We start from the raw sequence: 12,446 nt of genomic DNA, 5'->3' as shown, positions 1-12,446 counted from the left end.
AGTTAATTAAATGGTAAATAACAGGTACCTGGGATTTAGTAGGGCTTCCAATATTTACTCTATACATCTTTCTATTGAGTGAAACATGTTATTCTGCAATTGGAAAAAAAAAAAAGAGCAAGACATCATGACAGCAGTTTGTTACCACAAAAGTGAAAACACTTTCCATGGTAAATACCATCCTTTCATTCCGACAGCAGACAATTTCACGATGAGAAAATACTACCTATAGCCCGAGACTCGCCTTCTCTTCTCCCATGTTGTATACTGGAGTAAATTAAGATTCTTTTTATTTCTTAAATTCCATTGTCTCAACACTCAGGTAATGACTGAAAACTCTAGTTCCTGTCCTGGCTACCCATGTATGTTTTCATTTTGGCTAGCATCATGTCGAAGACTCATCTCACATGGGACTGTGGTCCACTTAAACCTTCCAACGGGCTCCAGTTGAGGTCAAGTCTTGATGTCTTGAGATAGCCTTTCCCCTGCCCATCTAGAAATTCTCCCCAAACCAGGTTTCCATATGGCATGCCTCCTCTTCAAAAACCACAATGGAAGTGGCAAACATACTAGCTTGGGACTAAGAACCCTGCCTAATTTAGCTAAACTCCTGGCCCACTTGTCATGCACATCAACAATGAGAAGCTTAATTTCCAGGTCTCAGAGAAGCAGATCACTTTCCGACTCGAAACCTCCACTTACACTATTTTCTGCCTGGAACGGGCTGCCCTCACATTCACCCATCCGCGTCTGGTACATTCTTCTCAATCTCCTTCAAGTTCATGACCTCCACCAGAAAGCTGTCACAGCTTTCCTCTGTACCCCTTCAGTGATTCTTGCCCGAATTTCTCTTTTTGATGTGTAAATGTACGAGGCTATAGATTTCCACTTAAACCTCATGGACATGCATGTCTCCTTTCGCCCAAATTGGATTATCCACTCCCTTTGGAAGGAGATCTTTCATTTGTGCCCCCCTTGGTGCCCGCTCAGTGCTATACGCGCTTGGAGATGAAATGAAGAAAGAGGCAAATTGTAAGCTGACACCAGAGAATGAATGTGTTTAGGCTGGATGGATGGCAAAAAGCATGCTTAAAAAAAAAAAACAAAAAACAAGCTGTCGATGCATCTGCTAATAGCTATGGGGGACAAGAAGTATAAGAAAAATAAATCAAGAATGCAGTAAAGAAGAAAAAAAAGGCAGGGGGACCAAAACCTACAAAAAATCATGCAAATCACGCAGGCAAGAAGAATGGACTTGGGTATCAAGGCAACCAGAACCTGCGCCAGGGTGAGCAGGACCCATTTCATGGCTGGTTTTCGTGTTTCAGTGAAGCTGGGAACAGGCAGGAAAGCGTGATTAACCTCCCAGGGTGGGGGGCTCACAGTGAGGAGGGATCCCTCCCGGGGATGGAAATGGTGTGTGTGTCAGCCAGCAGCCAGTCACTGTGCAAGGGGCTCCCACACTGCTGCGGGGTTGATGTCTTAGAGCAACGCCCTCTGACAGAAATGACAGTATGCCAGGTTCCCTGAGGACACAAGCCACAGGAGACGTGGACTCTCAGGAGGAGAGCCGGCACAGGGCCTGCCCTGCTCAGCCTCAGGGACCACACCTGCTCCACTCGGCCCCCACTCCTGAAGGGAGAAGTCTGCACACCACATCCACAACTGTCCTGGGCACAGAGGACCAGAGTTCCAGGGAGAGCTTCACCTTATGTGTTCTACTGTGCGTGTCAAAAGATAGTTTGCAGCCCTGAGCTGCTATACCTGTGAGTGTGCTCCTATTTGGAAATCCCGCAGATGGAATAAGCGAAATGAAGATGGGGCCCTCTGGAGTGGGGTGCGCCCTTACTCCTGTGTGTCTGGGGTGTTACATGAAGAGGAGGGCAGACACAGGGGAGAAGGGCCCAGGAAGACAGAAACCTGGGCCCGGCTTTCTTTGGTGCTCTGCACTCAGCCCACTGCTTTCCTTCTCCATCTTCCTCCCCTTCAGGTCCAGCACCATTTCTACTCGTGCTGGTATGGTCTCACCCTAGCTCCTCTCTGAATGCCCCTGTACCATCTCCTGCCCCGTCCTGAGCATGATGCTGCAGCCCACAATGACTTGAAGCTCCTCCGCCCAGCAGTATCTCAGGCTTTTCTTACACCCTGGGTGCGGGACACTGATTACGTGCTTCAACTTGGCGGGCCTGGGCTGGGGGACCTGATCAGCCCCTGGGGAGGGTGGTGGGCACGGGCGACAGCGCCCTCCGCAGCCCCCCGGGCCTGGGAAAGTGAGGCCGGAGGCAGGCCCCATTTCCTCACCCAAAATACCACTGTTAGGGGAGGCTTGCCGGAGGGAACCGCCTTTTCCCCACCCCCTTATCTTGCCCGGACACTCCCCGTTGCCAGTGCAACTCCCATTACCACCAGTGCGCATACATTGTTGCCAGACACCGTTACCGGAGCAACTCTCGCCCCTTTTCAATCAACCTCCGCGCCCTCTCAGAACCAATCCAAGCCTTTAACCTCTACAGCTACCCCGCCCTCTAAACGCCCGATATAAGCTTGTACTCTCCCCTAATAAAGCTCTCTCTCTCTCGGTTTCTTCACCCTAAAAAGAACCGTGTCCCGCCTGTTCCTTTCTCGCCGCCCTCCATACTTTGCACGCCACCCCGCCGGGGACCTGGCCAAGTCCCCCGCCTCGCCTTCGCCTCCGGGAAAGAGCCCCCGCCACCGGTACCCTCCGAGCAATCCTGGGAGCCTAAGGATTTAGCAACCGGCCGCCACCCCCCCCCCCAGACGAATCAACTGCGACCGCAACTGGCGCCCAACATGGGGCACCCTGGAATTAAAAGTCCTCTCCACGCAGCGGTCCAGTAAAACCACCCGCTCGCCCGGACGCCTCTCCAGCTCCCCTTCTCCTCGCCTGCAAAGTAAGGGCCGCCTCTCCCTCGCCGCCCCGCGGAGCCGCCTCTCCCTCGCCGCTCCACGTCCGGAGCCGCCTCTCCCACGCCGCTCCGCGCCCGGGCCGCTCTTCCTTTCCCGCGTTAACCTAACTCTTACCCCCGACTACCTTTCGTCTTCTCTTCCTATGTCCCCCCATTCCTCCTAACACTCTTCCTCCAGTAGCTTTCCCTCTTCCCCTCCATTACTTTGCTGTGGTCCTTTGTGTCTTTGTTTCTTTGTTTCGCGCGGTGTGCCTCTTTGCGACCGATCCCCCCAAACTGCTCTCGCTACTAGAGGCTCCTGCCTTCTATTCTCGCCGTCTCCTTCGGCCTCGCGACCACGGTTTACCTCATTTTCTTTACTCAATAATCAACCCCCCTTTTTCTTTTCTCACTCCGCTATGGGTAATCGTCTATCTGCACGCCAAGCACCCCAAGTTCGTGCTCTGGCTGGTCTCCTAGACACACATCGCTGTAAGGTATCTGTCCGGCAGCTGCAAGTATACTGGGACCTCCTGCTGCCCTTTAACCCATGGCTCACCACTTGCCATCTTTGGGACCCTGTTACTTATGATCGCCTTATTGATCGGGTCACCAACGCCATGGAACATGAGAGCAAGCGCTTCCCTCCCGGCTTGCTCCCCACCTTAATAACCGTCCGCTCCTGCCTTCAAGGCTCCCTCCCCCCTGATCGAGGCCCCATTAAATCCAAGGAGGCCCTATCAACCCAGTCAACAGATTCAGACAGCGATACTAATGTAGACCACGATTCGGACACAGAGTCCTTAGTCGAGCAGATTAACAACGCGCTCGAAGTGACTCCCAAAAAACAAAATAACACTGAGCCTCGCCAAGATGGCGAACTTCCTCCTCCTCCTTCTTCTTCCATCGAGGGGAGGAAGTGCTCCGGCGATGACGTCAGCCCTAAGCTGGGCCGGAAACCGCAAGCGCTTTACCCCGCCCTTTCACAGGGCGGAGCTAGTCCACCATCTTATGCCTTAGCCACTCCCACCGCGCCGCCGTCTTGCGACGCTTGGGGCCTCCCACTTCCGCCTCCCCCTTCGGCGAGCTCCCCCTCGGAGCCGCTACCGGCAGCTGCCGCCGCCCCTCCCACCCTGCCGGCAAATAACCCCTGGCTGCCTTCTACACCTCAAGGCAACCCTTGGGGCAACGCTCCCCCTACCCCCACTCCCGCGCCAAGCCCTCTGCAAGCGCGTCCTCCTTTCTCTCGTGCTTTTCGCTGCTTTCCTCTTAACCTTACCCCCACACCACAGAAACCGTATAACTGGTATCCCATTGACTCTGATACTATCAAGCAGCTTCGCAGGGCCGTCAAGGAGGACGGGTTAGGTAGCCCATACGCTTCCCAAATACTGCAGGATCTCGGCATGGACTTTTGCATCCCCCAAGACTGGGCCTCGCTTGCCCGTTCCATTCTTAACCCCGGCCAGTTTGTTGATTGGCGTGCTCACTTCCAGGCGGAAGCAGCTAAGCAAAGTGAGCAAGACGCAGCCACTGGAGTCTATCATCACCCCGAAGCCTATTTAGGCACGGGAGCGTTTATAAATCCGTCTGCTTATATTAATGTCCCTGCCACCTTCTGGACTATCCTCAGAGGCATCGCCTTACGCGCGTTTGCCAACTGCTCTGCCCGTCGACCTGACAACTTTACCAAGCTCCTCCAGGAGCCAAACGAACCTTTCGCCACCTTTGTCTCCAGAGTCGAAGAAACCTGCGCTCAAAAGCTCTCCAGCCGCACCTCAGCTCCAACCAGCCGCACCTCGAATACAAGCAGCACACCCGGAAGCCGCACCTCAGCTGCAAACAATGCATCGCCAACCCCACCACCCCGACCTCCTCTACCCCCCTCTCGCTACTCCTCTCGCTACTCTTCTCCCCTCCTCAGCCTTATTCAAGCAGCCTTCACCTCAGTGAATTCCTCCAACCCCAATCTTACCTCCTCTTGTTGGCTTTGCCTCTCCACTTCCTCCCCCCTGTATGAGCCAGTTGCCTCCAACCTCTCCTTTTCAGAAAACACAGAGGACAGCCCCTCGAAATGCAATTGGAATACCTCTGCCGTCCCCCTAACCTTTCATTCAGTCTCCTTTACAGGAAAGTGCGTCCGCCCTCGCTCAAGTAACTCTCCCAACCTCACAGCTTGCGCCGACTACTCATCTCCCAGCAGCTCTGCAAAATTTCTCATCCCTCATAACTCCTCCCAATGGCTCTGCTCCTCTACAGGGCTTACCCCCTGCCTTAACGTGCAAACCCTCAATACAACTAATGAAACTTGCCTCCTAATTGTCCTCATCCCTAGGGTCCTATACCATAGCGAGGAAGACTTCTTCCTCCGCCTGGAAACAACTGCAGCTTCTGCCCCACTGCAAAAGCGAGAGCCCATCACCGTCCTCACGATTGCCTCCCTCCTAGGTCTTGCAGGCGCTGGCACCGGAATCGCTGCATTAGCCAGTCAAGGCTCCGCCCTAACTCACCTCCGGGCGGCTGTTGACGAGGACATTCGTCACCTACAAGACGCTATTTCCCATCTTAAAAATTCTGTCAATTCCCTCTCTGAGGTAGTGCTCCAAAACCGCCGAGGTCTCGACCTTCTCCTCCTCAAAGAAGGAGGCCTTTGCGCCGCCCTAGGAGAAGAGTGCTGTGTATATGCCAATTCCACAGGTCTCGCCGAAGACAGCCTAAAAAAGGTCCGAGAGGGACTGGAACAACGCAAAAGAGACTGTGAAGCCACCAGCTATTGGTCCCACATCTTTACCCCCCTCCTCCCTTACCTCCTCCCTCTCCTCGGCCCCCTACTAATGATTATTCTAGCTCTCACCTTAGGACCCTGCATTATCCGCAGAATTGTCCAGCTTGTAAGGAAACAAACGGATGCTATTTTCTCCTCGTTCGTGCAAGTCCAGTACCAGCGACTCGCCACCTCTGACGCTCCCTACTCCGAGATGACAACCAACCCTCCGCGACCTCACCGCCACCGGTCAACCCGCCGACCGCGAGGCCCTTCTCGATCGTCTGAACATCGCACCAACCTCGAACTCCAGCTTCTCTGAACCTCCAACTTTAAACCCCCCACCCTCGTCCATCCCGCAAGCAGCAAGGCCCCTGTCGAGCGCCCGGGCGCCACACCAACGCCGAGCTCCAGCCTCGCTGAGCCACCGTCAACCCCTTTTTCCCCTCCCCGGCCTCCCCCTTCCCTCATCCCTTAGCGGGCCTCTCCGGTAAGCTTCTTCCTTTAATTAGAAAAGAAGGGGGAAATGCGGGACACTGATTACGTGCTTCAACTTGGCGGGCCTGGGCTGGGGGACCTGATCAGCCCCTGGGGAGGGTGGTGGGCACGGGCGACAGCGCCCTCCGCAGCCCCCCGGGCCTGGGAAAGTGAGGCCGGAGGCAGGCCCCATTTCCTCACCCAAAATACCACTGTTAGGGGAGGCTTGCCGGAGGGAACCGCCTTTTCCCCACCCCCTTATCTTGCCCGGACACTCCCCGTTGCCAGTGCAACTCCCATCACCACCAGTGCGCATACATTGTTGCCAGACACCGTTACCGGAGCAACTCTCGCCCCTTTTCAATCAACCTCCGCGCCCTCTCAGAACCAATCCAAGCCTTTAACCTCTACAGCTACCCCGCCCTCTAAACGCCCGATATAAGCTTGTACTCTCCCCTAATAAAGCTCTCTCTCTCTCTTGGTTTCTTCACCCTAAAAAGAACCGTGTCCCGCCTGTTCCTTTCTCGCCGCCCTCCATACTTTGCACGCCACCCCGCCGGGGACCTGGCCAAGTCCCCCGCCTCGCCTTCGCCTCCGGGAAAGAGCCCCCGCCGCCGGTACCCTCCGAGCAATCCTGGGAGCCTAAGGATTTAGCAACCGGCCGCCACCCCCCCCCCCCCAGACGAATCAACTGCGACCGCACCTGGGGTCTTCTGTGAGTGTCACTTGCTTCCCTAAGAAAGCAGAGCTAAGAATATGCGTGGTGTGTGAAAATGAGTGCGTGTTTTCAAAAACAGACTTTGATATTATTGATAAGTACCTGCCACTGTGAAGCTGGCACAGGCCAAATAAGTGCATGTAAAAAATTCTTATGGTTACAAACACATTTTTAGGATAAAAGAGGAAATGTAAATAGCTGCTGTAACCCTGTCACCCGAAGGAGGACCAGGGATCTCAGAGGAGGCACAGCGGCTGACACCTGGCACATTGTTGAGGATACAACTCTCTCTGTGCAGGGAGCTGACCTCTCTCGCTTCATTGTTTCACAACTGGCACCCTAATTAATCCAACCCCCTCACTGAAGAGCCAGAGGAGGCCGCAGCATTGCCTAAATCGCAGGGACACTTCCTAAAACAGATCCATTAGCATTCCAATCAAACTACCAGGTGAGCCATGCAAACCACCACATTTTCTTGGAATTGGAATGGAACAAGCCTCAAATACATCATGGAATACAAGAGAAAACATTCCAGAAGGAAAATGACTTGAAAGGCATGGGTAGAAAAGAAACACGAGGGAAGAAGAAGGACATGGGACAAGGTACATTCTGGGTGACTTGCATGCCAGCTCATTAAAGAGCAGCTGGGTCGAGTATTAGCTGTTTGGATGTGCTCCGTACAGGACTAGTCAGGGCCACCTGTGCATGCAGCCGGGGAAGCACAAGGTGTAGAGCTGCCTTCATGTGTTCCTGCCCACGCCGGAGGTCTGTGCACACTCCTGTTTGCAGCCAATGCAGAGAACGATCACAGGAGGCATCTACATGTGTGCCTGCCTGCAGGTGGGGTTTCTGTGTGCACATGCATGTGTATGTGCGTACCTGCATGTATGTGTGCCTATGCCTACATGGGTACCTGCGTGCATGTCTGTGTACGTGTGCCTGCAAGCACTGTATACATGTGAATGTGCCTGCATGCACGTGTGTGCCTGCCTGCAGGTGGGGTTTCTGTGTGCACATGCACGTGTATGTGCGTGCCTGCATGTATGTGTGCCTATGCCTACATGGGTACCTGCGTGCATGTCTGTGTACGTGTGCCTGCAAGCACTGTATACATGTGCATGTGCCTGCATGCACGTGTGTGGCTGAGTGCCTGTGTGTGTACATGCACGTATATGTGCATGCCTGCATGCATGTGTGCCTATGCCTACATGGGTACCTGCGTGCATGTCTGTGTACGTGTGCCTGCAAGCACTGTATACATGTGCATGTGCCTGCATGCACGTGTGTGGCTGAGTGCCTGTGTGTGTACATGCACGTATATGTGCATGCCTGCATGCATGTGTGCCTATGCCTACATGGGTACCTGCGTGCATGTCTGTGTACGTGTGCCTGCAAGCACTGTATACATGTGCATGTGCTTGCATGCACGTGTGTGCCTGCCTGCAGGTGGGGTTTCTGTGTGCACATGCATGTGTATGTGCGTGCCTGCATGTATGTGTGCCTATGCCTACATGGGTACCTGCGTGCATGTCTGTGTACGTGTGCCTGCAAGCACTGTATACATGTGCATGTTCCTGCATGCAGGTGGGGTTTCTGTGTGCACATGCACGTGTATGTGCATGCCTGCATGTATGTGTGCCTATGCCTACATGGGTACCTGCGTGCATGTCTGTGTATGTGTGCCTATGCCTACATGGGTACCTGCATGCATGTCTGTGTACGTGTGCCTGCAAGCACTGTATACATGTGCTTGCATGCACGTGTGTGCCTGAGTGCAGGTGGGGTTTCTGTGTGCACATGCACGTGTATGTGCATGCCTGCATATATGTGTGCCTATGCCTACATGGGTAACTGCGTGCATGTCTGTGTACGTGTGCCTGCAAGCACTGTATACATGTGCATGTGCCTGCATGCACGTGTGTGCCTGAGTGCCTGTGTGTGTACACGCATGCACAAGTGTGTGTGTGTGATCTACCCAGGAACAGCCCACATGGTTTCTACATGACACAGATACTGCAATTAGCAGGGCCCTTGACAGGAATGTTTTTGTTCATCTGTTTTGTTTATCTGTGGATATACAGTATAAACAGAAATAACAACACACCTTTTAAAAGTGGATACAATTCATATTAATTCAATTTCAAATCCAAAATTATTCATTTCTTCCTGTGCACTGGAAACTTGAAAGATAGAGTATTCACCCCATGGTCCTTGAAGAATCTTAATGTAGCACTCCACTTTCAAGTACCTTTTGGCCCTGTAATCTAGAACATTCTTGACTTTCTCCCTCCTAGCAAGAAACAGCAGGCAATGCTGTCCTGATCGGGAGCAAAGTAATCTTTCCTTTCAAAGGAAAACTGAAAACAAGTGAAGAATGGGGTAAAGGGCATCCAGACACATTAAAAATGAATCATGCCTTTACATTTTAAATAGTTATGCTTCTTTGAGTAGAATTAGCTTCTTGTTATCATCTATGTATTATAGTTTTCCTAATTGCTGAAAAGTTAATCCTATATCTAATGTTGAAAAAACAAAGGCAATGCCACCTACTAAAGTTAAATTTTGAAACAATCCTGGCATTAACATAATCTTTACATAATATCGATACAAACAAAACTCATGTTTTTGGACCTTAGAGACCAGTGAAAATAATTTATAATATTTTATGAGGCCCTTGAAGAATCAGTTGAACCAAAACATACACCAATATCCACTACACTCTCTGGGCAGCACCTTAAGCCTTAAACAGGAAAATTTTCTGCCAAATTAACAGAAGGGACGGAAGCAAACCAAGCATGTCTACACTTACATTTTAAAAATGATTTAAGCAAACTTGCTAACATTCACAAATGTCACCCCCAACCAGAGAGAAGACAGCACCTGGCAGCAGGGCCGCCGTGGGGAAGAGCTGTTTCAACTTCGTTTGGCTTTCTTCCACCAGTTCCTCTTTGGTCACTGGAAGCTGCAAGACTTCGATGATCACCTGTGCCGCTTCTAACGCCGTCTTCCCCATCACAAGGGATTTTACATCCCAGGTGTACTGCTTGTCATAGCGACCACATATTTCTTGGAACACCACTGAATAGAGCCGTTCGGTATCTGCAGAGATACAAAGGAAACAAAAAGCGCTTTTTTTAGGGGCATCCTGCATTAACACTAAGTCTACATCCCACAGGTACAAATATACACAGTATAAATTACATTCAGAGAAAGCTTTCAAGTGGACCTAAGTAAAAATGTCTGCAGGTCACTCTTGCTGAGCTACACCCTGGGCCGCCTCCTCTCAGTGTGCCGAGGCCTCACTGGTGACAACTGGAAGATTATCTGTATGTCAGCATGCACAAGCACTACACATGGAACTGAAACATGAACTGGGGATCACAAGCACCATCAGATGTCACGTGGCATCCCTACCTAATGCACCCAAGGGTGCCTGAAGGAAGCACCCCAGGGCTCTGTGCTCCTGTGTGCCCCAACTCCCATTAGAGCACTTCCGCTGCCCTCCAGACTCCTCCCAACCATATGAGTGCCCAGACCAGGAACGCCAGGTGGAACTTCCATGGGGGAGCGGAACACTACGTGTGGGCGTGTGAAAGCAGGCCCAGACACAAAGCCCTGCTTTGGGCTGGCAAGGAGCGAAACCTCAGGTGATTTTCTCAACCTCTGCATACCTCCTTCTCTGCCTGTTAGCACGAGGTGAGTGGTAATACTCGTGTATTTATATCAATGTAAAGAGCAATAAACAAGTACATAAATATTAGTATATACTATATGTGCATGCATGCATTTGTGTGTATTTCTACTTAATATATAATTACCAATAGTATTAGTGATAACACTAATAGTACTACTAATAACCCCCACTATTAACCCCAGTTCTGGTGGTGCTACCACTAGTAGAACTTCGGAGAGTGCTCCCACAGCACGATGCTATCCTGAGGATGGAACGCGTGTGTGCAGGAGATGCTCTGAGGTCAGCATCCAACTCGCAGTGTGTGCGTGTGTGCTCACTAACGCTGTCCTCGGCAGCATCAACTTCCTCGTCGATTCACTGCAAAACCAACCAAGAGCCCTGCTGGAAGGCGTTTTCTGAGAGGGAACGGATGGGTGCCCACCCACACGACTCCACAGCCAGGTGAGCCGCACGGCGCTCAGTCTCTGGGCAGCAGTTACCGCCAAGCACCCCACTGAGAGCAGCAGGCCTGGGTCCTGGGACCCATGGGGTCCCTGTCTTCCTGCTTGCTGCACACCTAACAGAGGTCATCCGCGTGCCCAAGAGGCGAATGGCTGTCCACACATACTTAGAAAAGGAGACACAAAGACTTGCTTAGAAATGTTCAAATTAAAATGCCATTCTAATTGGAACCCTGGTCCAATTTTAGTATTAAAGCCTTCATTTGTGTTTTGAAGCTCTTAGCAGTGTACACTCTATGCTGAATTTGTACTGTTTGACCCACGAATGGGTGCTGAAGAGAGCTGAAAGATTCAATTGCTTTTAACTGTTTTCTCCCCCATGAGATGGAAAAATAAAATAATAATGCCTCAATACCACTTTCTTTTCCAAAAAAGACAGTATTTGGGAAACTCTAGTACAAACTGAGGAAAGTAAACGTGGACACAGAGAGAAAGGAGAGGCTGTGTGTGTACAAGAAGGAATCTATGAATCAACAGACACAGGAAATGATGCCGTGGCCCCACCTCTGCTGGGGTCTCCGATACCCACTTCCTTCCTGTGGGATGGCTCTCGTGGGCACGTGGGATATGGTACATGGCAGAGGTAGGCCCCTCACCCTCCCTGGGGAAAGCTGGGAATGGGTGCAGGACAGACTCCACGGCATGGCCACGGGGTTCTCTCCAAGCACTGTGAACTATTGCCGTTCCTCCACCACCTCCTCCCAGCCACAGGCCCTCCCAGACCCCTCTCTGTGCCCCTCCTGAGCAAACCACCCCACAGAGGCCTTTAAAGTTCAAGTTCATCTTTAGCACTTTCACTATTTTCATTCCAGTTTTTCCATCTCATGCTGCAATTCACTGAGATGCTGTAAAACACACAAATCTCAGATTCTACAACCTTCTGGATATAGGGGACGGCTAAAGCAGGACTCTGCACTGGGGACTTGTTCTCATTTGCTAAAGCTGCTACTATGCATAAATACCAGAAATGGATTGGCTTTTTATTATAAAGGGGATTTATTAGATTATAAGTTTACAGTTCTAAGGCCATAAAAGTATCCAAACTAAGGCATCAACAAGAGGATACCTTCACTGAAGTAAGGCTGATGGCATCCAGAACACCTCTGTCAGCTGGGAAGGCACATGGCTGGTGTCTATTGATCCTTAGCTCCCGGGTTCTGGTTTCAAAATGGCTTTCTCCAAACTGTTTCTGGGCTTCTGTCTCTCTTAGCTTCTCTCTCAGCCTCTGTGCATCCTTGCCTGTTTTCCCAGGGCATTTCTCTCTAAGCATCTGGGGGTCCTCCTCTCCAGGGCAAACTCTGGGCTTCATCTCTTAGCTTAGCATCTCCAAACATCCTTCTGTCTGCATCTCCCAGCGTCTCCAAGCATCTGGGTCTGTGTCAGCCTT

The 12,446-nt window shown here is 51.6% G+C and overlaps 2 protein-coding genes across 5 annotated transcripts in view; both read right to left on the bottom strand.

Moving 5' to 3' along the window:
- LOC119522832 (pseudouridine-5'-phosphatase-like) overlaps positions 1–12,446 on the bottom strand; it is a 224,551-nt gene that overhangs the window by 170,782 nt on the left and 41,323 nt on the right. For all 4 annotated transcript variants that reach the window (XM_037821499.1, XM_037821501.1, XM_037821500.1 and 1 more), the window contains one exon: positions 9,746–9,964. In XM_037821499.1, coding sequence (XP_037677427.1) covers positions 9,746–9,964 — 219 coding nt within the window. The remainder of the gene's footprint in view (positions 1–9,745; positions 9,965–12,446) is intronic.
- LOC119522831 (zinc finger protein 44-like) lies at positions 1,149–9,275 on the bottom strand. Its single transcript, XM_037821497.1, has 2 exons — positions 6,851–9,275; positions 1,149–2,145 (listed from the first exon to the last, which is right to left on the bottom strand). Exon 1 carries the CDS (start codon positions 8,492–8,494, stop codon positions 7,499–7,501), a length of 996 nt encoding a protein of 331 aa, XP_037677425.1. The 5' UTR covers positions 8,495–9,275; the 3' UTR covers positions 1,149–2,145; positions 6,851–7,498.

Source organism: Choloepus didactylus, chromosome X (assembly GCF_015220235.1).
Source record: "Choloepus didactylus isolate mChoDid1 chromosome X, mChoDid1.pri, whole genome shotgun sequence".
NCBI classification, from domain to species: Eukaryota; Metazoa; Chordata; class Mammalia; order Pilosa; family Megalonychidae; genus Choloepus; species Choloepus didactylus.
Note: the sequence above shows the minus strand (reverse complement) of the source record. Positions and strands in the feature narration are given on the sequence as shown.